General features: G+C 41.1%; 1 protein-coding gene across 4 annotated transcripts; it reads left to right on the forward strand.

Moving 5' to 3' along the window:
• The first annotated feature begins 4,475 nt into the window (after window positions 1-4,475).
• fbxw2 (F-box and WD repeat domain containing 2) lies at window positions 4,476-15,562 on the forward strand. Of its 4 annotated transcripts, XM_034300854.2 has the most exons (8): window positions 4,635-5,089; window positions 7,505-7,604; window positions 8,060-8,569; window positions 9,426-9,620; window positions 10,479-10,612; window positions 11,282-11,368; window positions 12,998-13,167; window positions 13,880-15,562. In XM_034300854.2, exons 3-8 carry the CDS (start codon window positions 8,080-8,082, stop codon window positions 14,169-14,171), a joined length of 1,368 nt encoding a protein of 455 aa, XP_034156745.1. In that variant the 5' UTR covers window positions 4,635-5,089; window positions 7,505-7,604; window positions 8,060-8,079; the 3' UTR covers window positions 14,172-15,562. The 4 variants fall into 4 exon arrangements, with proteins under 4 accessions (XP_034156747.1, XP_034156745.1, XP_034156744.1 ...); XM_034300856.2 differs by lacking the exons at window positions 4,635-5,089; window positions 7,505-7,604 and adding an exon at window positions 4,476-4,572; XM_034300853.2 differs by lacking the exon at window positions 7,505-7,604 and having other exon boundaries at window positions 4,636-5,089.
• The last annotated feature ends 12,182 nt before the right edge of the window (window positions 15,563-27,744 follow it).

Here is a 27,744-nt window from a genome sequence, read left to right on the forward strand (position 1 = left end):
TACTTCCAGCACCATGCCCACAAAGCATGCACCATGATAATGCACCAGGTCACAAAGCAAAAGTTATCTCAATCTGGTTTCATGAACATGACAGTGAGTTCAGTGTTCTTCAGTGGCCTTCCCAGTCACCGGATCTGAATCCAATAGGACACGTTTGGGATGTGGTAGAACAGGAGATTCACAGCATGAAAGTGCACCAGAAAAATCTGCAGGAATTGTGTGATGCAATCATATTAACATGGACCAGAATCTCAAAGGAATGTTTCCAACATCTTGTATAATCCATGCCACAAAGAATTGAGGCCGTTTTGAGAGCAAAGGGAGGCCTTACCCAGTATTAGTATAGTGTTCCTAATGAAGTCATCAGTGAGTGTATATCACAATAAACAATTCCCAGGCCTGCCAGAAAACCACTGTTACAGCCACTGAGCCACAACACCTCACTTATACGCTTGGATTTGATTTCTGCCTCACTTGTAAGTTGTTTTGCATAAGTGTATGTGCTAGCTGAGTAAATGTGAATTCAGCTGGTTCAGAAAAGCATTAGCAGTAAAATGGAATGAATGTATAAGATATTACTTAATGCTGGTTTGTTTTTATTTGTGTTGATTTTCTCTGACAGTCGTGCTGGTTGCTATTTAAATCACATGTTTATAATTAATGTGCTTGATCTAATATGGTATAGTTTCTATAGTAACAGCTCAATCATAGGAACCTGTATGGTGAATGCAACACAATAATAAAGGCTAATAATAAACAGATTAACAGACATCCTGTTATTTAATGAGGAAAAAGTATCATTGTTGATATGAGAGAAAGAAAAAGAGAGGCTGGTGATAGAATGACTGTTTATAGTTGCTATAACATACTCTAAGTGGTAACAGCAACTAATTTCTCTCATGGACATCCTGTACTGATATTGTGTATTGGTATTTACTCGTATTTGTACAACTAAATAATGCTCCGATACGAACATCCAGTACCACATGATACTCATGATACACACGATCTGGATGTCTTTCACGATTAATGATAGCAATCAAAGCAAAGCAGACTGCAAACTGTGGTCTATGAAAATATCAGGAGGACAAACAACAGCATCTTCCTTTAATACAAGTAACCTGATAAAACATCTTCTGGCATTTAAACAGTATCTTTAATAGAAAGCATGTGGGCAGCTGAACCGAGCGAGTAGAGCAGTATCAGTGAAGTGGACATTAAAAATGAGCACAAGTTGCTGTGAATTGTATGGAGAAAATTATGATTACTAACATGCTATCTGCGAACATAGCAGCTCAAATCCAAGAAAGAACAGACTGTCTTAAGAAAATGGAGAAATGAAATTTATGATCCTAGGGAGCTGTCCATTTTCGGGAGAAAGTACCGAGTGCTCAGACAGCACTTCCCTGTTTGGAGAATTGATCCAGACTGGCAAGAGCAAGAAAAAGATAACGGAAATAGATAACTGGAATGGATGAGGGAAGAGGGATATATGATGTGAAGAAGATGATGGTGAGAAAGATAGAAGGTGGCACTTATGTGAAAATATGATCATGTGATAATCAGTGTACTCTGTCAGCCAATAGGATGTTGAAATGCTTGTTCTTTACAAAATACACACACACAAAGGTATTCACAAGCATGCAGAGAAACTTTTGCATATTACTCAGGTCGGCCACCTCACACTCTCCATTAAAGAAAACCCTGCTGGAAGAGTTTATTGCTAGCAGCACATGGCAGCAACCAACATAAACAGAGCTAAAGAAAATGTCCCATGATGCCCCTGACTGATTATTACTAAGTAGGTTATTCATTTCTGTATCAGTACCTGTGAATACCAAAAAACATATGCTCATATTCATACTCCGTATGAAACTACTATACATGGGTAAAAGTACGGCACGTCTTTCATTAATAAATACAAATTGTAATCCTTGAAAATTGCTGTAGTTTAAGAGAAATAAAATGGATGTGTTGTTACTAGAAAATAATCGTTGATTATTTTCCTATCACAGCATGACCCATTGTGTTTTATTTTTTAACATATCTCAGAGAATATCAAACCCACCCTACATATTCAAAACAAAGAAAGTCATGTACCTAACTCCTCTGCACGTTTCTTGCTTGTAGTCTACTGTGATCCATGATCTCTGCCTTCATGGCCATCTGCTTCTCAGGCTGATTGTGAAACTGTCTGATCTGAGTCCATTCTCTCAGCCGGCTCCTGCATATGTGCTTCCAGCTGACAGTCTATCACATTTAATGGGCATCTCATGCCTGCAGGATCCACACACACACACACACACACACACACCTGCATCTGGGATTATCGTTTGTTCTGTCTGTCATCACAACTCCAAAAAAGGATCTTAAAGATTTGGGAGCGGGTATCACTGTACCTAAGTAGTTTACTTTCGCGTTTATTCTACTACATAACCATGAAGCTTTGCTATAGCCTTGTAAGTAATTTGAGGAGGGAAGTATTTAATATCTGATTTATTAAGCAAATTTATAAAAGATACACTATATGGCCAAAAGTATGTGGACACCTGACCATTACACCCATATGTGGTTCTTCCCCAGATTGTTGCTACAAAGTTGGAAGCACACAATTATATAGGATGTCTTTGTATGCCGTAGCTTTACACTTTCCCTTCACTGGAACTAAGAGGCCCAAACCTGTTTCATCATTACAGTGCCCCTGTGCACAAAGCGAGCTCCATGAAGACATGGTGTGCCAAGGATGGAGTAGAAGAACTCGAGTATCCTGCACAGAGCCCTGACCTCAACCCCACTGAACACCTTTAGGATAAACTGGAACACTGACTGCACCCCAAGCCTCCTCACCTGACATCATTACCAGATCACACTAATGCTCTTGCGGCTGAATGATCACAAATCCCCACAGCCACGCTCCAAAATCTAGTGGAAAGCCTTCCCAAGAGAATGGAGCTTATTATAACCGTGAAAGGGGACTAAATCTGGAATGGGATGTTCTACAAACACATATGAGTGTGATGGTCAGGTTTCCACAAACTTTTGGGAATATAGTGTATGTCAAGAACAATGTGCAGCAGGTGGGCTGCAGTGTGCAAAATATTATAGCTGAGAGGAAATAGTTATAAAGGATAATGGGTGGGATTTTTATTTTTATTTTGCCCACCTTTACCAAGCATGCCAATATTTCTGGAGCTGACTGTACGCATATCAAATGGTGCAAACATTGAAATATCTGGGTTTTCACATAAATCAGTGGTTCATTATTTGATTTGTGAAAAATAGGTCTCTAATGTTTAAATGGGTGGAGCTGAATAAGATTTGAATGATTGTTTTTATTCATTAAGCCCACCCCCATTTCCACCCATGTACACAAAGCTCCGCCCCCAAACTTATGGTGGTTTAACTAGAGTTAGCATTAGCAATGACTGTCATGACATCACTCTCAAGTGCATTCAGACATTCAGCTGCTTGAAAGCCAAGTCACGGCTATAAGCATGCAACTTCTCCTCATAATGAGTTATGAGGATGTGAAGGGGCGTTGGGGGCGTGTCTATAAATTGACTGACAGGAGGCCAATCCAAACACAAACAAATAAATAATCCAGACCAGAAGGCAGGTTTCCAAATGCTATATAATACACCTGTTCCGAGACAATGTCTTAACCTATTGTTTTTTTTATTATTACTTCTACATAATGGACCACAATATTTGTACTAGTAAGAAATGAAAGATTTTGGTTATTGCTCCTTTAAATACGCGACCGCTGGGTGCTCAGTGACGTCACGCCCTCGCGACGGTGTGTCGTGTGAAGCTGAATGTCGCCACCTGCTGGTCGCCATGAGACCCACAGCGGCACGAGCTCCCCAAACCCCTTCTAATTACAGCTCATGTTTATCCCTGAGTAATACCCATATCTAAGTTTAATTTCCCGGGGATTCAAGTGAGAAAAAAATACATTAACAGTAAAAATCTATCCGTACACCGAACACAAACCAAAATAAAAGAAAAAAAGGTTTTTATTTGTTTTACCATTATTAATGGACATGTGATTTCTTCAGTCTGCATTATTCTGGATCTTGAAAACTGTGAGTATTATCCATTTTTTAATATCGTGATAAATACAGACAGTGATTAGTATAGGGCAGTTTACTGCATGTTGGCCACGTTCTGTTCAGTTTTGGGTTATTTAGATGTAGATTAAACCCATTCAAATGTAGTTCTCAAGCAATTAGGCTTAAACTAAAACTAGCTATACTAACCAGTGGTGGACAAAATACTAAAATACTAAAACCCTGTACTTGAGTGCTAAACTAGCACATTAATGTAACGCTGTCGTTTCTTACAGCCGGATGTGACGTCAGAGCGGTTGTAGAACGCACGTCTTCTGATTCGAGAATTCAACCGCTCCGAGTAGGCGGGGCTTGTGACAGGCATTTTTTTGTATTAACCAATCATTCAACTCTTACCTGCGCTCGCAGGTTTTCTCGTCTCGCCCGTTTGTTTTTTTGAGAATATCCCGCCTCCTGGGCCAGGATTGGTTAGTAGTCCAGCGTCTAAATCAAAGGATTGATTGTGAGTTTGAATAACTAGCCAATCACAGCGCGGGAGCAGGGGTCTGTAGGAATACGGGTGGGAAAATAAGGCGTGAGCTCCAAACTTCCTTCCGCTGGTGTTCAGCCCGCTCTGAGCCTGCTAGCGGACTCTTCAGTGCTTATAGATTAGCGGGGTAGCTCATGTAGCGCTGCGGAGTCGGGGGTGTGTTTGTTTGCTTTATCGTTATGTCAGTGAAAGAACTATATATTAACCTGTTTATATAATTTATTTGTTTTTTTAGTTCCGTTAATACTTAACATGGTAGCTGTGATAAGCTGTCATGCTAGCCAAATATATCAGACTTGTAGCTAGCTAGTAATGCTAGGCTAGGTAAGGCTGGACACCTAGTCACATCACATCACAGCAATAACAGCGCTAGTCATTTAGTACAGAAGTAGCAGCTCTTTTACTAGCACTGCTTAACTAGCTAAAGTGTTTTCTACCAGCTGGTTAGCTAGCTAGCATCCTCGCTAACAATTGGATTCTCCTGGAAATGGTAAGTCACTCGCTAGTTAGCTGGTTAGCTGTGGGGTTTTTGGTTAGTATAGTTAGTTTACTTTCCCACAGAGCTCGTTAACTAGTAAGAAAGTTCTGAATATTACACAGTGACGAGGTTTTACGGGATATTTATTAGCTTGTTATATAAACCGCGGTTACGTTTTATTCTTTAAATATTTCTGGTGGCAGTCCTCAGCTGACAGTTAGCTTTGCTGTGTGGCTAGCAGCAGTTTTTAAACTAAATTACCGCAAGTGATTTCCAGCTAAACGCGAGTCAGCTGCAGTATTCAGTACTCAGTATTCAGTATTCAGTAACTAACTGCTCAGACAGGTCGCGCGCTCGTGACAGGCCTTACACACTTGTTTAGGAGTGTTAGTGTTGCTGGCCTTCATGCTAGGAATAAGTGATTTGTGTTGTTGAGCATCTGGTATGTTGCTGCTTGATTAGTGTGTAGTGTTTAGTGGCACACTCGGGGCTGGTACTGAATCATTTCTACAGATTTTGTTGGGGTAGCTGATTGGGCGGCTAATGGGGTGGCTGATGAGATAGCTGATGGGGTAGCTACAGGGGCGGCTGATGGGGTAGTTACAGGGTAGCTACAGGGGCAGTTTTTGGGGTAGCTACAGGGGTGGCTGATGGGGTAGTTACAGGGCAGATGTTGGGGCGGCTACAGGGGTGGCTGATGGGGTAGTTACAGGGTAGCTACAGGGGCGGCTGATGGGGTAGTTACAGGGTAGCTACAGGGGCAGTTTTTGGGGTAGCTACAGGGGTGGCTGATGGGGTTGTTACAGGGGTAGCTACAGGGGCGGCTACAGGGATAGCTACAGGGGCGGCTGATGGGGTAGTTACAGGGCAGATGTTGGGGCGGCTACAGGGGTGGCTGATGGGGTAGTTACAGGGTAGCTACAGGGGTGGCTGATGGGGTAGTTACAGGGTAGCTACAGGGGCGGCTGATGGGGTAGTTACAGGGCAGATGTTGGGGCGGCTACAGGGGTTGCTGATGGGGTAGTTACAGGGTAGCTACAGGGGCGGCTGATGGGGTAGTTACAGGGTAGCTACAGGGGTTGCTGATGGGGTTGTTACAGGGTAGCTACAGGGGCGGCTGATGGGGTAGTTACAGGGTAGCTACAGGGGCGGCTGATGGGGTTGTTACAGGGTAGCTACAGGGGTTGCTGATGTGGTAGTTACAGGGTAGCTACAGGGGTTGCTGATGGGGTTGTTACAGGGTAGCTACAGGGGTGGCTGATGGGGTAGTTACAGGGTAGCTACAGGGGCGGCTGATGGGGTTGTTACAGGGTAGCTACAGGGGTTGCTGATGGGGTAGTTACAGGGTAGCTACAGGGGTTGCTGATGGGGTTGTTACAGGGTAGCTACAGGGGCGGCTGATGGGGTAGTTACAGGGTAGCTACAGGGGCGGCTGATGGGGTGGAGATCTCTAGACATGATTTGGTTCAGAGTCAGGATGCCACAGAGCAGCTATGCTTCCTTGTGCATCTGGACTTTTGATTTCTGTCTACATGCTTTCAGAAAACATTCTCATCATCCATCTTGAACAGCATAAAGCTTAATTTGTTTACGTTCCCTCATTTTAACACAATAGCAACTAATAGAAGTGTGCCAATGGGCAGGTCACATGTCACTAAACATTACAGTACACACCATGGATTCCTACAGGACAGTGAGGGACAGTGAGGGACAGTAACAAGTCCGCAGGGTGTCACACTTTGTTTCTTTCTATTGCCAAGTGAACCGCACCATAACTAAATACCTGTGCTGAATGTCTTTATTCTTCCTAACAAACAGGGCTGGAGCTAGAAACAGTGCACATTATTGTAGTTTTCTGTGTCTCGTGGTCAGTAATTCTCCATGTGAGGAAGCCCAGCAACAGTGTTGTGCACATTTTAACATTTAAAAACCTGTCTGTTTTATCATTTCATTAATTAAAGATGATTACAAATTGTCAGCAATTGGACAACCTCCACTGAACTAACTGGTACTGTTACACGATGAAGAAATGAACACAGGTATTCAGTAAGAGTACAGTTCAGGATTGAGGTTTGGTGCTGCGTCGCACTGCACTTTTCAGTGATTAGTTCACTGCAGATGTGTTTCTGAAATGTGTTTACAACATGCAGCTGTTATCCTCCCATTTTAACAAGTGGTTCAGTCTACACCAGCTGCTTTAGAGGCGCATGAATGTCGAGCCCACGTGTTCTGATGCCCTTGTTTTTTTGTTTTTTTTTGTCTTGGTCTCAATTTTTTCACTAGCAGTGATATCTTTAACTTTAAGTCATTATCTACACAGATGTCATGATTGTGTAGCGTGCGGTTTCATAGAAGTGTGTTTGTACAGTAGTAATGCTTATGGATAATCAGTAAAAGATGACTAGCTGTTTGTGCACTGCTCCACAGTTTCAGGAACATGTGAGGTTTGGATTAAATGGACTGGTGTGAATTCAGGATTAGAGCTATGAACCAAGCATAAGTGGGTGGTCTGTTATAATAAAAAAAGGTAATGAAATATATAAACTTCTCTATTAGCATTTAAGGTTGATAAGAAACGTCTGACACTGTTAACATCTTAAATAAAACTAATTCGTGCCTAATCCAATGCTATTGTCCAATTACTTGGTACATTGATGCAGAATCTTTTACAGGAGAATCATGTAATCTTATTATAGATTAATTTTAATCTAATCTTAGAATCTTATAATTGATTCTTTTTTTGATTTCTAGGAACTGATTATAGAAACAGTGTCAGACTTGCTGCACTACAATGCCATTATTTATGCTACAATGCAATAAATGGTTTATTCATCATCAGTTTGATAAAGAATGAAGTATAAAATTATAAGGAGTGTCCAAACACCGGACTTAGAACTTTTCTGTTCAGTATTTTGGGTGTTGTCAGTTAGAGTGATGCTGCCTGCTAAACCTGACTTTTTAAACCATCGTTCCTGTTTTCAGGTAGTCGCCCTCATGTGGCCATGGAGAAGGAGGCCTTCGAGGGATGGCTGGAGTCGGTCTCCACCTCCTTCTTGGCACTGAATGACCTGCAGCGCAATCAGCTGCTGGACCACCTGATCTCTCTGAGTGGCGCTGTTCAACTCCGGCACCTTTCCAATGGACTGGAGGCACTGCTGAAGCGTGACTTCCTGCGCCTCCTACCCCTGGAGCTGGCCTTCTACCTGCTGCGCTGGCTTGACCCTCAGACGCTGCTCACTTGCTGCCTGGTGTGCAAGCAGTGGAACAAAGTAGTCAACGCCTGCACCGAAGTGTGGCAAGGTGTGTGCAGAGACCTGGGCTGGCGAATCGATGACTCCATCCAGGATGCTGGCCACTGGAAACGCGTCTACCTTAAGGCCAAGCGTCGCATGAAACAGCTGCAAGAGGAGGACGCATTTGAGACAAGCTCCTTGATTGGGCACAGCGCTCGGGTGTATGCCTTATACTACAAGGATGGCCTCCTCTGCACAGGTGTGGATTTTTACAGCCTGGGAATTGAGTCTTGCTTTAGTTTTATGGATTTAATGTGAAACCATGTGACTTCAGCTTGCTGTAGTAAATATATAATGAATCTTTAAATTGAGTGTTTCAGAAACAAATCAAATTAAAAAAAAATCCTCAAACGTTATCCCAGAAGTAATAAACCAGCTTAGACATGTTTCCACTGATAGTGTCTTTAGCCTTGTGTCTTGAGCTACAAGGCTAATGTAGCTAAGAACTAATAGAACACTTTTAGCAACCAGAATCTGCAACAAATTCATTTGTAATGCGCAAGCGCCAGCATCTGTGGGTTAGCCTTAGCATTTTCAGATTTTAACCCCTTGCTGTGGTGAGATGGGAGACAAACACTATGGTTTTCTGTTTTTTAGCTAAAGCAGTGGTCTGATCAAACATGAATAAAAGTATAAAGTGGAAGGGCTGTGGGAAGTGAAGGATGTATGCTTCTGATAGCTACTTTTCCTTACACCAGTATTTTGCCTTTGTTTTTTTATGTTGCTTGGTACATGTGGGGGGAAAACACATTATATATACTGTGTGATACTCACTGACCACTTTATTAGGAACACCTGTACACCTACAGTTAGCAGCAATGCAATGCGTAAAATCACACAGATACAGAACAGCCTCTAGAGTTTACAAAGAATGGTGCGAAAAACAAAGAACAGCCATTGAGTGGCACTCCAGGGCTACAGGTGGACATGTTGAGATTCCAATAATTGAAAACGAGGGATGTGCGTTTTTTTTTTTCTTTTTTTAAATTTAATATTAGAACATTCAAAGTGACTTGGTGCAGATGATTCTTTAACAGTCTATACTTGTCCTTCAGGCTCTGATGACCTGTCAGCCAAGCTGTGGGATGTCCGCACTGGTCAGTGTATCTATGGCATCCAGACACACACCTGTGCTACTGTGAAGTTTGATGAGCAAAAACTAGTGACCGGGTCTTTTGACAACACCATTGCATGCTGGGAGTGGAGTACAGGCGCCAAAATCCAGCAGTTCCGTGGACACACTGGTGCAGGTTTGTGTCCCGCAGCGATATTGCAATGTCAGTCATTCTGCACCATTGCAGTAGAAATGATGAGTCAGGAGTTATGGACATACATGTGTTTAGCGTACATGCTGTGGTTTTTCGGGCTGTCCAAGTAGAAATACGATAGTTCATTAGGGTTATGACATGTAACGTGTCTGTCTTATACTACCAGGCTGACTGTGATGATGTCTCTGATTATTAAACCTACAAGTTCGCCACCAAACTTAATAAATGGTTAAAAAGTATTAAAAAATATAATGACAGTTTAATTTAGTTTCTTTCTCTGATAGATTTGTATAACGTGGCAAGCTCTCAACCTTGTTTTGAACCCAGTTCAAATCTTCTTTTAACGTAATTGCAGGAAGAAAATCATGGCCTACTTTGTCCAGAAGAGACACTGCAGAAATTAGCACATTGTGTAACTTGTGCACTTGTGTACATGAGAGTTTTATTAACAGTTGATAAAATAAACTCTAGTTTGGTGGAAAAGAAAGGAGCCTCTCTCTGTGTGCACACGCATGTCTTGCATCAGAAAGACTGTTTGGTACAATGGACAATGTTCTTTTTTTTTTTTTTTGCCAAAGAACTCTTGGGGTAAAAATAGTCCATTTTGCTTCATATTAAGACAGCACACAGTGTCACTACATGGCTTTTGGTTTATTTTTTTGTGGGCCAGTTTTTTAACTGTTCTAGATGATTAAATTGTTAATCAGGTTTTTTTTTAACAAGTAAACTGTGATTAAGGTAAAATGATTGCCGCTGAGCGTGTACTATATGACTGCAGTTGCTTGCACTGGAGCATTAGAGTTTTAAAAGACGTGTGTTTTTTTTTTTTTTTTCTCTCAGTGTTCAGCGTAGACTACAATGATGAGCTGGACACGCTGGTCAGTGGTTCTGCAGACTTTACTGTCAAAGTGTGGGCTCTGTCAGCCGGAGCATGTCTCAACACACTCACCGGGCACACGGAGTGGGTCACTAAGGTAAGCGTTATACTCTTTGAGAACATTTTCCAGCAACAAGGTGCCGCTCTCGAGCTGGACCAGTTCCATGCTTTTACACTACAAACAAACTGGTTTTTAGCCGCAAAACTGGTCTAGGTCTTGTTGCTTAATATGGGTGTAACAAAACATTTTGATCACGAATCCATTCACGATACTGGCTTCAGGATTTTGATTCAATATGAGTTTGAATCATAAGTTTTCTGGCCGGATTATCTAGTATCGGTTCTCAGTAGTGTTTTCAGTGTTTTTACTAACGTTAATGTCTTGCTTGAGTTTGTGTAGCTTCAAAGTGCAGGTGATATTCCGTAACAGTTTGTGTCTGCTAAATACACATTTTCTATATGGTTGCTAAGTTAAATAACACCAAAACCCACTAGCTCCCAGAAAGTGTAAAGTAATGGCTCATTCTTAGCGCTTGATTTTTCTTCTCACAAATCTCACACCTGCATCTGATTGCAGGAAAATGATTGAAGTCAAGCCTTTTCTGTTCGTAGACAGTCTGCTAATAACAAATGTCTGATTATTGGACAACAAATGTCTGTTTTGTTAATGTCTGTCTTAATATTGCTTATAGTGCTGTGTACAGAATATCGTCATCAGTCTAATATGTAGATCTATGATATGAACCTTTCATTCACCCTGATTTAGGTACTCCTTCAGAAAAGCCAAGTGGAGTCCATGATGCACAGTCCTGGCGACTACATCTTACTGAGTGCTGATAAATATGTAATCAAGGTAATCTAAAGATCATGTTAAACTTGAGAAACACTCCCATTAGTCCGCTAATGGGATCGAAATCACAGACATTGTCATTTGCACAGCTGACACATGGAAAACTGTAAAACTGCACATTGAAATTCTTATGGTAGCTCTACCTACGAACACTGGACATATATTAACAGATAACATCTACTAACAAAATATAAAAATATAAGTGCAATTTCAAGTACATCCAGGGGCAAAAGAAAAAAATATATAGTTTCAGGATGCAGAAATACAGAGAAATACATAAGAGAGACACAAAATTTATACATGGATCAGCCATAACATTAAAACCACCTGCCTAATATTGTGTAGATCTCCCTTGTGCTGCCAAAACAGCTCTGATCTGTCGTGACATGGACTCCACAAGACCTCTGAAGGTATTCTGTGGTATCTGGCACCAAGACGTTAGCAGCACATCCTTTAAGTCCTGTAAGTTGCGAAGTAGGGCCTCCATGGACTGGACTTATTTGTCCAGCACATTCCACAGATGCTCAGTCAGATTGAGATCTGGCGAATTTGGAGGCCAGGTCAACACCTTGAACTCTTTGTCATGTTCCTCAAACCATTTCAGAACAATTTTTGCAGTGTGGCAGGGCGCATTATCCTGCTGAAAGAGGTCACTTCCATTAGAGAATATCGATGCCGTGAAGGGGTGTATTCGGTCTTCAGCAATGTTTAGGTAGGTGGTACATGTCAAAAGAACATCCACATGAATGCCAGGACCCAAGGTTTCCCAGCAGAACATTGCCCAGATCATCACACTGCCTCCGCCGGTTTTCCTTCTTCCCATAGTGCATCCTGCTGCCATCTCTTCCCCAGGTAAGTGACGCACATGCACCCGGCCATCCATATAATGTAAAAGAAAACATGATTCATCAGACGAGGCCACCTTCTTCCATTGCTCAATGCTCCAGTTCTGATGCTCACATGCCTATTGTAGGTGGTTTCGGCAGTGAACAGGGGGTCAGCATGGGCACTCTGACTGGTCTGCGGCTACGCAACCTCTTACGCAGCAAGCTGCAATAGCAAGGTGTCAGAATACACAGTCCCTCATAGCCAGCATTCATTTTTTCAGCAATTTGTGCTACAGTAGCTCTTCTTTGGGATCGGCCAGACGGACTAGCCTTCGCTCCCCACGCGCATCAGTGAGCTTTGGGCGCCCATGACCCCGTTGCCGGTTCACCAGTTGTCCTTCCTTGGACCTTTTGGTAGGAACTAACCACTGCATACCGGGAACACCCCACAAGACCTGCCGTTTTGGAGATGCTCTGACCCAGTCATCTAGCCATCACAACTTGCCCAAGTCAAAGTCGCTCAGATCCTTACGCTTACCCATTTTTCCTGCTTCCAACACATCAACTTCAAGAACTGACTGTTCACTCACTGACTAATATATCCCACCCCTTGCAGGTGCCATTGTAACGAGCAATGTTATTCACTTCCCCTGTCAGTGATTTTGATGTTATGGCTGATTGGTGTATAAATATGGGTGGGTAGTTTACATACTAAATGTGCATGTTACTACATGATCATTGAATACAATGTGGTTATGACAGGATCTTACAGAGGGCATGGGCCATCTCTCTGTACTCAAAACAGGTGTGGCCTATAGGGCGAGAGATCAACTGTAAGTGCTTAAAGACTCTGTCCGTGTCTGAGGATCGCAGTGTGTGTCTGCAGCCCCGTCTACAGTTCGATGGCCGCTACATTGTCTGCAGCTCGGACCTGGGCGTCTACCAGTGGGACTTTGCCAGCTTTGATGTGCTAAGGTAAAGCTTTAGTGCCAAGTGTAAATTGGATTCTTTGAGTTCTTCATGAATCAGTAAGTAGGAGAACACTGAGTGTATATGTATATGTTCAGGTGTATAATTGTCTGCTTAATACAGTGCATACTGAAAATGGTTCTGTCATGCGAGTGGTTTTTTTTTTTTTTTTTTTTTTTTTTTTTTCTTAAACTGTACACAGACAAAAGTCTTCCTTAGATAAGGAAGATAAGAGGTGTTCCATAAACTTAATTTCCCTTTCCCCACATTGTTTATATTATATAATGATGTGATTATATGACTGGAAGAATTGCCATGGAGTAAAGTTTTATGCAGTAACAATATTTTTGTGACCTCTGGATGGAATTATGGGATACAGTATGTGGCAGCCTGTGTGCTGAGTTTTAGACTGTGTTCACATTACAGGGTAGCAGAGTGTCAAATAAGTGAATATAGCAATAAATTTAAATACAGCCAAATAACTTTTCTATGCACTTGGATATTTGCAACATGGTTGTGATGGACTGGGGAATCATGAAGCACTACCTTGTGGTCATTTACTGTAAGTTTAAAGATGTTTTGCTTTACTAGGAAACAGTCTTTGCCCGTGCCTTTGCTTGCTTGTGGCAAACTGTTAAGTTGTCTTGCCACGCAGGTACAATTTATCTAGAATATGTCACTTTACCAGTGTGTAACATGTCCTTCATGCCTCCCACAGAATTATCAAACCACAGCAAGACCCAGCTAGTCCCTCCCTTCTCAGCTTTGGTGAGGTGTTCGCTCTACTGTTTGACAACCACCACTTGTATGTAATGGACCTGAGGACTGAAGCCATCACAGGCCGCTGGCCGCTGCCAGCCTACCGCAAATCCAAAAGAGGCTCCAGTTTCCTTCCAGGCATCACCTCATGGCTCAACGGCTTTGACGGCAAGAACGATGCAGGCCTGGTGTTCGCCACCAGCATGCCGGACCATAGCATTCATTTGGTTCTGTGGAAGGAGAACGGCTAAAGAGAGAAATGAGCATGCGCCACCTTTAGTTGACAACAGGGACGCTAAACAAAAAAGACAAAAATGGGTGCTCTTGATTTCAAAAACCTGCAGATTAGACATTGCATGGACCAAAGTCTGTCTTTCTTTATTTCTTCTTTTCAGTTTCTGCTGTTTGCTTTTAGGTTTAAGAACAAACTGGCTCTTTCTTTTGGTCAAGCAAAAACCATTCTTGCACATTCTGACATGTATTTTGTGCAGTGTGTGGATACAATATGGGTAGCAGGTGAAACCTTGAAGAAGGTGCTTGCTGGCTTGAACCTCTTTTTGTTCTGATCGTTTCATAAACGTGAAAGCAACTGTGAATCGAGCACTTAACTGAACAGTAACGTCCTGTTGCAGCACAATCATCCAGATTCATGAAAACATGAAATTATAACATAATTTGTCTGTGTAATGTTTAAAAAAAAAAAAAAAAACCCAAAGTATTTCGTTGATAGATCTAAATTTGTGTTAAGAATACAGGATAAGAAGATTGCCTTAATTTCTTGATTTCCTTTTAAGAAGGAAGAGTTTTGCAGATGGCCACGCCCATGCACTCTGCCATGTCACATGTGTGGTATACACTTTCTTGTGTGATAAACTGCAGACTGTACGGTTTGTTTGTATGACAGCCATTAGGTTTTACTAATATTGACCCTTCAACTTTCACTTGAAATTAGTCATGTGCCTTTTTCCTTTTAACACTTAAATGCCTGCAGGTATGTTGTGAAAGATCTTGAAATTCATTAGTACAATCCTTATTGGAACAAATTCCAGTATGAAAGGTATATTTATTTTTTACAGTTTCATTATTTTTAACCCGATATAATCAGCACCACAGTATGTACTCTTACCGTTCTGCAGAGGCTAATTCACTTAACAGTGCTTCATGTGAATCTCAGTGAATGTTCAATTTTTTAAACTTCATTTTTAAAGACTAATCAACTTCACTAGAAGGTTAACATTATTTTAAACATAGTCCTTTAGCGCTACAGGACCCATACATGTACAGAAGAATTCTCACTTTTTTAACTTGCATCGAAGTACATGGACAAACTTTAACCTAAAACATTTCTGTCTTTTGCTAGCCGTTCTTTAGTCAGGCTTGATAGTTGGTTTCAGTAGTGCTAGTCTTCTTAGAACATCAGGGGAAGCCTTTTGCTTTTAGGGCATTACCAGTGGAACCTGGGCTATAACCTCCACATTGCATGGTTTATCACTTCACTTCTTTAAAATATAGACCTCACTGTAACATTCACTCATGCCACTGTAGACCATAATGCCATCAATTCACAATTAGCAAATTTCCGGTTTGTTGGTTGTATATAATGATATGCTGTCTTTTGAATAAATGAAAATAGCTAAGAGAAGATGGTGCCTTTTTTTTCCTCTTCACACAAAGAGTGCTGAATACGCAGTAAGTAAAATAGGAGTATTTTCCATCTGACCTCAGGGCTTCGATTGGTGTTTTATTTGCAGAATTTCCATTAACATGGCAGCATTAGCTGTGTCCCAAATCACACACTTATGTACCACTTACACGCTACGCAACTGTTCAGTGCCTTCACTAGACAGAAGTGTGAAGCTATAGGCACTTAAACGTGTCAGTGATGAGTCCCATCATGCCCAGTACAACAATGAGGAAGGGGTTTGTAACAGATAATGCACAAAATCGTCATGGCTACTGATGACCGCAGTAGAGAAATTGTCTCTGTCTCAAAATTGTAACTGTTCCTGAACACAAGATGAAAAATATGCTAGTTAATAGCAGTTGGTACTGACTCCGACACATTTTATACAGTTTATTGTGAAACAAGGGCACACTTATTTACTCTATCCCACATACTCTTGCTCATAATAAGCTAAAATTAGCATTCATGTGACTACCTTTCAGTCAAATTCACAGAATTATTATAACTTAGTTTTTGTACAGAGGATTCAGTTTGTCATGCAAAATGTATTGTAACTTTTGGTGATTAAAGCCAGAAATCATTCACCGAGGCAGTACTGAAACATTTATAAGCAATGAAAAAAGTATTTAGTTTTAATTTCTAAACAAGCATGCAGTGTAATTGTACAGTAATGACATAACTAGCATAAATAATTAATTTTGAGGGAAAGTATTAATTACCACAGAGCTGTTCAATTCTCAGATTTTTGTAACTTCCAGAGAGTGGAAAAAAGAGAGGATGGCGAAGAACGACTGTTTATCCTGTAGCTGCATAAGTGAACATAAGTGAATTAACTTGCTTGATGGATGTTCCATGACATTAAATGTAACTAAAAACAGATCAAAAGTATATGTTGTTATTTTCATGTGGTATTAGAGGAATAAAACACTTAGGGACATGCTGCTGTAAGAAAATAATCAATTTTGGGATGGTAACACATCACATCACCGCTTTGTTGATTGTTTTCCTTTAACATCACGCCCAGTGTGTTTTATTCAAGCTCTTCATCTGTTGCTAATGGCTGGCAGATTGAACACACAGGAAGTACATTAGCTAAGATTTATTTTTTGGTTATTGCAACATTTAAATGAAAACGTACTACACTATAACCTTCCAAGACACCAAAACTTTAAAGTGGCAAATGTGTTCAGAAATAAATCCTTGCTTATCCTTTGCATAAAAGCTTTGCATATAAAAATGGCCAGAAGTATGAGGTACCTGGTGTCCATGACTATTTAGAGATATTTTTAAAAAATCTACATTTATAGAATCTGGATTTCTTGATAAAGTACAAATGTAAGAGCTCCTGTTGTCTAATGACATTTTTTTGTGGAAGCTCCACATCATGCTTTTCGTTATGCATTTTGGAAATATTTTATAATCTTTCCACACTTCCAGCCCTCAATCCTATAATGTAATATTAGAGTTATTTATTTATTTATTTATTTATTTATTTATTTATTTATTCATTCATTCATTCATTCATTCATTCATTGACAGTGTACTGAATAATAAGCCTTAGGTCTTGTAATCTTGCCTTAGGGAATGTAAATGGGCATAAGAGGTTAAACTGCAGTGCTGATTGAGAAGTCAGACTAAGAGAATATGCCTCATGTCCTGGTCATTTTGTCTTCCTCTTCTTTTTCTCTAGAAAAGGCTTTTATTTTTCCCATAAGAGTTCCACAGAAGACCTGATCCTTTTTCTGTGCTCTGAGGAACTCATATTTTTCTGTTCTTGAGACTTGTGACTCAGCCTACTGTCTGGTGTGTACTAACTGATTTTGTATTTAGTAATCCTGGTTAGCATTACTAGGTTGTTTTTATGTTTTTGCTCCTCATTGTTTTCTATCTTCCAGATATTGCAAAAAGCTGTTGGCTTTATCAAACACAAGTCATTTCTTGGAGTCTATGCTGCTTTAGACACTAGAGGGCTCTAAAGATTTAAGTCAAATGTGAATATTTTCAAAGAAAAGTAAAAGAAAGTTCCTGCCAGTTGATAACATCCACTCACTCATTATTACCAGAAGATTTGGTCTGAATCAGGGGTTATCAAAAAATCCCCTTGAAATGTTACAAAAATCTATTCAATAAACAGTTTGAAATTCACCATTCTACAGTGAGAAGGATTGCTTATGAATGGAGAGTCTTCAAGACCATCTTCCCAGGAGTGGGCATGCCAGCAACTTCAGTCCAAGGTAAAACTGTTTATAAATTAAGAGATATAAGCCCAAGAGCTACATCATGTGACCTACAGGCTTCTGTAAGCACACTAAATGTTTATGTTCATGACAATACAATCCAAAAAAGAGTGAACAAGTATGGTTTTCATGGAAGGGTAGCTAGGAAAAAGCCCCTTCTCTCCAAAAAGAATATGGCAGCATGATTTAGGTTTGCAAAATTGCATCTGAACAAACCACAAATGTTCTGGAACAATATCCTTTGGACTGCTAAGACCAAGGTGGAGATGTTTGGTCATCATGCACAGCACCATGTTTGGCAAAAACCGAACACAACGCATCACCACAAACACCTCATACCAACTGTCAAGCATGCTGGTGGAAGGGTGCTGATTTGGGCTTGTGTTGCAGCCACAGGAACTGGGACACATCAAAGCCCAGACCTCAACCCCACTGAGATGCTGTGGTGGGAGAACTTAAGAGAACTGTGCATAAAAAATGCCCTCAAATATCAATGAACTGAAGCAATTTTGTAAAGAAGAGTGGGCCAGGATTTCTCCAGAACAATGTGAGAGACTGAAAACTCCTACAGAAAAGATTTACTTCAAGTTATTGTTAGTAAAGGTGGTTCTACATGTTATAGGGTGTTCTGTATATTGATCAGCCATAACATTAAAACCATGGGCCACCGGAGGCCATGAACAAGTCTCTGTGGCCTGATTGTTGAATTCTGCTCAAACATGAATCTTCTCTCTGTAGATTTGCTACCATCACTGTACCTCCATCTTCACCCTGTTCATCCTCCTCATCATTCTCAATTTCTCCATGTAGGGCTGCTACCTATCATCTTCCTCCTCAATAAATGCCATCTCATCCTCACGATCGTCCACTAGAAATGATCTTTATGAAAAATGACTGTAATGTTGGTTAAAGGTCAATTTTTCTAGAGAAAATATGGTGCTGCTGCACATGTGCACACCTACTGCAAGAAAAAACCACTGACTGCCCGTGGATCATATGACCAATTTTTGCATTTCTGTTGATTAGTATTGGTTCCTCTCCTCTTCATAAAGAATGGACATTGGGAGTTGTTTTTTGTAAGCCTAATTTCGTGCCATAGAGGCTTAAATATTATTGCTGTCAATTAACACTGTCATGTACATGGATGTGTGTAATTTTACTGATGAATAATTGCTCTTCCTTAATTAAAATAATTAAATTCTCCTTATTGTTTTTATCCATCATTTTCCTAGTTACACAAGCACTCGTCCTAAAATCCCATCATTTTCCTAGTTACACAAGAATATTCCACCTCAAATCCCCATTCACTGCATTAAATCCCCATTAGAAGGAACACTGTCATTGTCAATGTCCCTATATTTTGAATCTTACAGACGTGATTACATTAAGGATTTATAAAATTAGCACAAATTATGTGCAACTAATAGAAAGAAAAGCAGGAAACTGCACTATGTTTTGATATCTGCTGCACCATTACGCCATCCTCAGTCGCTCATTAGTGAGGCTAATCGTATCTGGGTCCACTTGAGTAGTTTCTACGCCGGAACTGGTTTGAAGAATTTGAGGGCTACATAGACCGCCCTCGGTTGCACTTGATTGATGTGTTCTGTGCTCACACTGAGGCTCCATATGCCTCCTGTCCTTCTGTGATGCCACAGTGCTCCCCAGCCAGTGAGGGAAGCATACGTGGTGATTAACCCCTCCGAGGGAGAACTGCTCCCAGTTCGACTTCTTTCCGGAGAAAAGCCTCACTCTTCCAGAGAATTAGGGCTCATGCCCATGTCATTGAGATGAGGATATGTTTTCTGTCTGTGATATTTGGGGTTTAGCTGTAGTCCGATGACCCATTTCTGAATGTTTCTTAACTCCAGCAGCCCTAAGGAGACTACTAGTAGCAAAATTGCTAGTGAGTTGCCTGAACAAGCCTTGTGCATGGCAATATCTTGAGCTCTTGTCAGAATGTCAGCAATGCACCTGGACTCAATGCTTAGGCAGCATATGTCTGAGTATGGTGCTTCATCTGGCAAAACTACCATAGAAGCTAAACAAGTGTGAATAGTAGGCATGTGGCCCAGGCTGACCTGTTCACCATCAATCATGTTAGCTAGGGCACGAACCATGGAGTCCAGGTCACAGATGCCACAGAGAAGTTTGAACCCACTTTAATGCTCTATTTAGTCTTTGCACTGTTGCACAGTAAAAACCTTTGTGGCCCGTACTGCACGAAACAGTGAATTTCTGTGCTTTGAGCTGTACGTCAGTACAATCCAATACGGGTCACCGCCATTTTAAGGATGGCTATTATAAACTGTGTGGAGTCTGCCGACTGAGCATGCGAATTGTTGGATACTAAGCCAGATCCACTTCTGGCCACTGTCTGAGCCAAAGATGACACTTATGGTTCAGCCAGCAGTTCCCCATCGGCCAAGTAGTTTAGCAGTAGGCCTGCTAACCCAGAGGTTGCTTGGCTGTAGTGCTGAGCTGAAAAACACTAAGGAAGACCCCACTAGAAACCCCACACCTACCTGTGTATGTGCATTAGGGGTATCCAGTGACTTCGCAAGCTCAGCAGTGTGAGCACGGTATGATGAACGCCTTTGCGATAGACTGAGAGGTGATTGCCACACAAACTCACAACAACAGTTTGCAGCTAAACTGAAAAATAAAAGTTTGTAGGAGTGTCCAGCTGTTTGGAGGACAGGTTATCTGTAGCTCCAACCATGGTCACAAGCTGTTACATGAATGTGTGCTTGTATACCTTCCTCCTCGCACCCGGTATTCCCGAGATATGCTCCAGGTCCTCCCCCATCCTGACCAAAATTTCCCCTTGGGAACCAATATCAAGTCAAGTCGAGAATGTTTTTAGTGAGCTGAGTATTCTGATTGCCTCAGGGAAGAAGCTGTTTTGGAGTCTGGCGGTCATGGCATGGATGCTCCTGTAGCTTGCACCAGATGGCAGGAGGGTGAAGAGTCCATGAAGAGGGTGGGCAGGGTCATCCACATTGCTCCTGGCCTTTCAGATGCTTGTGTTTGTGGTAGGACGTGTCATTGGTGGATAGAAAGACCCTGATGATCTTCTCAGCTGTTCTCACAATCCACAGAAGGGTCTTGAGGTCTGAGACAGTGAAGTTCCCATAAGAGACAGTGATACAGCTGGTCAGAACGCTCCCTATTGTTCCCCTGTAGAAGGTGGTGAGGGTGGAAGTGGGGAGGTTTGCTCTCCTTAAACTTCATACGAAGTGAATGAGCTGCTGGTGTGTCTTTGCCAGGAAGGTAGTTTTGAGGATCCAGATGAGGTCCTTCATGATGTGCACACCAAGGACCCTTTTGACTCTTTCCACAGTTGCAGTATCAGTGGTTAGAGACAATGTACAAATAGTTGAAGTGTTTGGTTTAATGACTAGGTGTCTGTTTGGTAAAGAGAAGGCTGCTGTGGCTCCACCAGCATCTGCCAAGAATTTCAGTGGTGTGCTTTTACCTTTCAAACAGAATAAATGTACTGTGGGAGTTTTGTCACAGTGTAGACCATTAGAGTCTGTATTAAAGTATGCTCAAGGAATGTGTGGATTAGAGAATGCCAAAAGAGCCATGAAGTTCTCCTTAGTTAAAAAAGTAAAGCAGGATTTTTACTTAGGCCACACACATAAAATGTTTATTCCACTATCACTGTCACATACTCACTGAAGAAACCTTTATAAACCCCATATTTCATGATCTTCCAGATGGCTGGCAGGCAGACAGGTACAAAGAAGAAGAAGAAGAAGAAGAAGAAAAACATATACATTAATCGTATAATAGTGTATATACATTAATCGTGCCTTGAAGAGTGTTTAAGGGCATCTTTGTCCTTGTTAAATGCTTCTATATAAAGATAGGATCTCACGCAGACACATACTTGTGTTTATTTTCACTTTCCACAAACCAAACATGATTACAACTCACAGAGTCAATATTTAGATATTGTGGTTTGATCCTTAGACAGGCTATTCTCTTGCTCTTCTCTCTGATGTATGTATGTGTGTGTGTGTGTGTGTGTGTGTGTGTGTGTGTGTGTGTGTACTTTCACTACCTGTCATAGGAAATGTGTCGTTGATAACTAAAATAAATGTGCCACAGGTCATTGATCTGAGAGGTTTTACCTACTACACTGTATAGTAAGATATAGTAAGCATGACACGTCATAACATCACACAGCATCAGGGTCAATCCTGAGCTCAAGTTACTGCCTGTGTGGAGTTTCTGTGCACGTTCTCTCCGTGTCCATGTGGGTTTTATCTGGGATCTTCTGTTTCCTCACAGATCCCAAAAACATGCCAGTGAATGTATTGGCTAAGATCAGTTGCCCCTAGTTGTGAGTGGCTGTGTGAATGTTTGTGTGCATGGTGTCCTGTGATGGACTGGTGTCCCATCCAGGGTCCTGTCCAGGATAACGTGGTTACTGAACGTGAGCGAGTTAGAGTGGGCTCAGGCATTTGCATCTGGCTTTATCTGTTCTGAGACAGAACACCGTCTGTGTCAACCCAGGCTCATGAGATCCACAATGCATCTCTCTTCCCCTCTCTCCACTTCTCCATAGGGAAGACAATGCATCATTCACACACCCCAGGCCTCCACATCCTGATTGGCTGAGGAGTAGCATAAGGCCTTGTGGGAACTTCTCTGCCCAGACCATTAACTGCAGTGATGATGGGGGTCTTGCTGTCTTACACAAATCAACAACAAACTGTAACATATTTATGTGTATTTATTTACATGCTGTTTGCAGCTTGTGGTTCATTTATGTTGTTTATACTGCGATTATTATTATTATTATTACTAAGCATATTATCAGTCTAAAAACTCTGTTTGGGATGTAATTTGACAACACAAAGTGGTGTTGTTTTTTTTTTTTTGCTAATTTAAGTACTTTAGGAAGAGGTAGGTCTTTAGACGTCATTTGAAGACTGCCAGTGACTCAGCTGTTCGGACATCTAGGGGAAGTTCATTCCACCACCTTGGAGCTAGAACAGAGAAGAGTCTCGATGCACGTCTTCCTTGTACCCTGACAGATGGTGGGACCCGTGGAGCAGTGCTAGAGGATCGGAGGGAGCGTGGTGCCGTGCGGGATGTGATAAGTGCTTTGATATAAGTGGGTGCTGGTCCATTTTTGGCTTTGTAGGCAAGCATCAGTGTTTTAAATCTGATGCGGGCAGCTACAGGAAGCCAGTGGAGGGAGTGTAGCAATGGGGTGGCGTGGGAGAACTTAGGAAGGTTGAAAAACAGTCATGCAGCTGCTTTTTGGATCAGTTGCAGAGGACGAATGGCGCTCGGAGGCGGACCTGCCAGGAGCGAGATGAAGTAGTCCAGTCCACCCGAGTGGCCTGTGTGGATAGAAATGGACGAATTCTTCTGATGTTATAAAGGAGAAATCTGCATTAGCGTGTCAGATTAGCAATGTGAGAGGAAAACGACAGTTGATTGTCCATGGTCACCCTAAGATTGCATGCAGTAACTGAAGGTGAGATCAAAGAGTTGTCCAGGGAGATCACAAGATCCTGACAAGAGGATGAATCACCTGGGAATCATCCTCTGTTTTGCTGGGATTAAGTTTCAGCTGATAAATTGTCATCCATGATGAGATGTCTGCCAGACATGCTGAGATCTGAATTCAGCTCCATTGGACTTTAAAAAACTTACTAAAAATAACTATTAGTCCGGCTACATAATAGTCGTACAAAAGAAAAGTGAGCTGCTTTGTGTCACTTCACAGTGGATGTTATGGAAAAGTTTATTTCCATGTTATGATTGAAGTTAAAGGACTCAGCCTTAGCAACTGATAAAGTTGGATTCCACATCAGTCTCTATTCCCAAACAGTCTGTCTCTACAGCTTAGTTGGACACTTCAGTAATGTCTTCACCACTCCACCTAGGTCATGAGTGGTTGTAGTTCTGAAAGATAGTCTTGTTGGATTAGTGAGTCACAAACAAAACCACCAAACATCTAAAACAGTAGTAGGTCTTGTGTCTGGTTTTGACAGGAAGATAGTGAAGGATCTTAGCCATCCAAACAATGGACTCTTTTCTTTATTGTGGTCAGGGAAGTGCGACTGCTCCCTGAAGCCCAACACAGAGAATGAGGAGGAGCTTCTTCCCACAGGACATTCGGGCTCTCAACCAGAACAACACCTAGGAGTAGACCTTGGATTTGTTTGCACAACATCTGCACCCGCTACATTCCTGTTAATAAACCTGTATTACCCCGTATTTATAAATGTTTATTATATATGTTAGCTATTTCACTGCAACTACCCCCGATAGTTAGATAGATAATGCCCGAATTAGCATAGTATTGCACATACAGCTGCACATATCTGCACTTTATACCTCATAAAGTCCATATTTTTTCTGCCATGTATCGTTTATATCCTTTATATTATATTTTTATATCTATCTATATCTATATTTATATCTATTTTTTTTTATATCTATAATTCTGGGTTATGTCATTGGACAGTCATAAAAAGCATTTCACTGCACGTCGTACTGTGAATAGTTGTTTGAGTGACTTGACACGAGTTTAGAATAATTTATGCCTGTTATAAAGGTTTATAATTTAGCATACCTGAAGTTCATCTACAATAACCATAAGAGGATGATTTACATGAATAATCATGCACTAATACCTGAATTAATGATGAGTTAAGGCATGTACTAATCACGAACTGATGAAGACCTAACCTTAACTACAACGTGAGTCTTATGAATTCATGCATGACTAATGACCACCTTACATGTACGTTAGTAAATGTTTGTTCGTTAATGTATTAATTAACACATGGGGTAAACTAAATCAAACATGTTCTATAAGAAAGAATATGAATTAAATGTACATAATTTCAAATTGTTTTTATAATTTGCCATTTGCATCTGCGTACACAAACATCTTTTTTGTAGTTTACAGACAAACCCCTACATGTTAATTAATACATTAACTAACAAACAATTACTAACGTACTTAAGGTGGTCGTTATTCACGCATGAATTCATAAGACTCACGTCACAGTTAAGGTTAGCTCTTCATTAGTTCATGATTAGCACATGCCTTAACTCATCATTAGTTCATATTTAAGTATGTATTAATTCAGGTATTAGTGAATGATTATTCATGTACTGTTATTGTAAAGTGTTACCCAATTATCTAATCACAATGCATGAAATAGTGCAATAAAGAAAAAACATCCAGTGAGCGGCAGTTCTGTAGACAGAAACACCTTTTTTGATGAAAAAGGTCAACATAGAATGGCCAGACTGGTTTAAGCTGACAGAAAGGCTATAGTAACTTAGATAAACACTCCATACAATTGTGGTGAGGAGAAAAGCATCTTATAATGCACAACACGTCGAACCTTGAGGAAGATCACGTTGGGTTCCACTTCTGTCTGCCAAGAACAGAAAGCTGAGGCTGCAGTGGGCACACGCTCACCAAAACTGGACAGTTGAAGACTGGAAAAACGTAGCATGGTCTGATGAGTCTTGATTTCTGCTGAGGCACACAGATGGTAGGGTCAGAATTTGGCACCAACAGCATGAATCCATGGACCCAACCTGCCTTGTGTCAACAGTGCAGGCTGGTGGAGGTGGTGTAATGGTGTGGGGAATGTTTTCTTGGCACACTTTGGGCCCGTTAATACCAATGAATCATCGCTTGAATGCCACAGCCTATTTGAGTTTTGTTGCTGACCATGTGCATCCCTTCATGGCCACAATTTACCCATCTTCTGATGGTTACTTCCAGTATGATAATGCACCATGTCACAAAGCAAAAGTTATCTCAAACTGGTTTCATGAACATGACAAATAAGTTCAATGTTCTTCAGTGGCCTTCCCAGTCATCGGATCTGAATCCAATAGGACACGTTTGGGATGTGGTAGAACAGGAGATTCACAGCATGAAAGTGCACCAGAAAAATCTGCAGGAATTGTGTGATGCAATCATATCAACATGGACCAGAATCTCAAAGGAATGTTTCCAACATTTTTTGGAATTCATGCCACAAAGAATTGAGGCTGTTTTGAAAGCAAAGGGAGGCCTTACCCAGTATTAGTACAGTATAGTGTTCGGTGAGTGTATTAGCGTATGCCTGGTTTCCATCAGTTGAAATTATTCTTAAAGAATCCTTAGGTGATACTACAACAATGCAAATCACTGCAACTTTCTTAATGGCATATCTTTGTCTATATGAGTGGGTCAAACAGAGGTTACAGTCTCCTTAGAGACGCCTTGAACATCTTGGCTACAAAACCAAACATAGTCAAGTGTGTGTGCAGTGGGGATGTCTTTCGTGGATGTCTGCCTAGACCACCATGATCGCTCTCCTCCTGTCCTCCCATATCAAACGCACAACAGTGGAAAGATAGAAGACTGCCTTAGGACCGAATGAGAAAGTAGTCCTCTTAGATCTGGTTTATTTTCCCCATAAAGTGCTTGTCTTCAGAGCATTCCAATTGGGAAGAGTTTCCATGGAGGTCTTCAGGAGTGGTGGTCTTCAAAACAATTCAGTTCAACTACATTTAATTGTACAGTGCTTTTAAGAATAGACATTGTCATAAAGCAGCTTTACAGAAATCCACATGTAGATTTAGGTAGAAGTGACAGTGGCAAGGAGGACCTCCCTGAAAGGACATGAGGAAGAAACCTTGAAAAAGGACTCAGAAGGGAACCCAGCATCTTTTGAGTAACACTGAATAATTGGATTACAAATCCTTATTCTACTGCATACTATTAAGTTAAACAGTGAGTTTAAAGGATGTTCATTATGAACATCATAGTCTTTATGGTTACGGCAACAGTTCTTAGGTACAGGTCTACAGTATCCAGGTGAGATTATCCACTGAAGTCAGGGTGAGTCTTGGATTAAGCTGTTTGTGAGAAGTGTTTCTGGTATCCATGTGGGATCTCTCCACAACACTAGAAAAACAGTGCGTACACATGATTACATTGCTCAATTTCTCAATACTGCTGTTAGTTTTGTTTAATGTCCTCAAATGGCTTCTCCATCGTCTTCTTCTAGCCTTCACTTTCTGGGTGTGAGATTTTAGCAATGAATGAAGTGCATGTGAAGTAATAAAACACTAAGCATTGACTGTATAAATATAACATAAACTGTGTGGTGAACTGGCTGTGAGCAACCATTCAGACCACCCAGGAGTTATGCAGGCAATGGTTTTGTCCTACAACACACCAGTGGCATGTATATTGACAGGATAGCATCAGATTCCATACACACTGCTGGAGTACGACAGTATCAAGACAGCCCAGTGAATCCAACCTCAATGAACAGCTTTCGAAGAATCAGACCTGTAAATAGACACACTGTGGTATTTTCTCACAATCTTGACATACTAAAAACTGAAGTAAAAAAAAATATCTCTGCAGTTTATAATTTTCTTAAATACTTTACTGTATTCCTAAAGTTAAATACAGTTTAACTTTTGCACTGCTTTATGTGGGAGGTAGACAGTCCAAAAGCCAGAGCCAAGAATTATACATTTAGCAGACATTTTTATCAGCTCATATTCTCCTTCCATCTTTCAGAGTGAGCAGAAATCCTCTGTTACTGCAACTTTCCAGCTGCTGCCTCTGTCTATCTGTCTTGCTGCCAGTCTGTCTCTTTCATTTGTTCCTTTTATCTGCTTTCTCCATCGTTTTCTGCCTCTTCATTTGGATGACGTATGCTGGAATCAGGCTTTACTCTTCACTTTCAAGAAGAGACAAAAAATAGCTTTGAACTGAAGTTTTTAAAGAAATTATATATTGTAATTCAGCTGAAAATGACTCAGAATGTGACAGAGGGGCTTCTTGTGTATACTGCTCTCAGTAGACATTTACAGAGCCGGCAGTACCACAGAGACCAGGGGGTCTGC

The sequence above is a fragment of the Pangasianodon hypophthalmus genome, chromosome 27, assembly GCF_027358585.1.
Source record: "Pangasianodon hypophthalmus isolate fPanHyp1 chromosome 27, fPanHyp1.pri, whole genome shotgun sequence".
Classification (NCBI taxonomy): Eukaryota; Metazoa; Chordata; class Actinopteri; order Siluriformes; family Pangasiidae; genus Pangasianodon; species Pangasianodon hypophthalmus.

Excerpts from the sequence above, each read along its gene's own strand:
- fbxw2 (XM_034300856.2), top strand. The coding sequence starts at position 8,080 with ATGGAGAAGGAGGCCTTCGAGGGATGGCTGGAGTCGGTCTCCACCTCC. Across the intron at positions 9,621-10,478 it reads CCGTGGACACACTGGTGCAG|TGTTCAGCGTAGACTACAAT; the intron begins GTTTGTGTCCCG and ends TTTTTCTCTCAG. Across the intron at positions 13,168-13,879 it reads GCCAGCTTTGATGTGCTAAG|AATTATCAAACCACAGCAAG; the intron begins GTAAAGCTTTAG and ends TGCCTCCCACAG.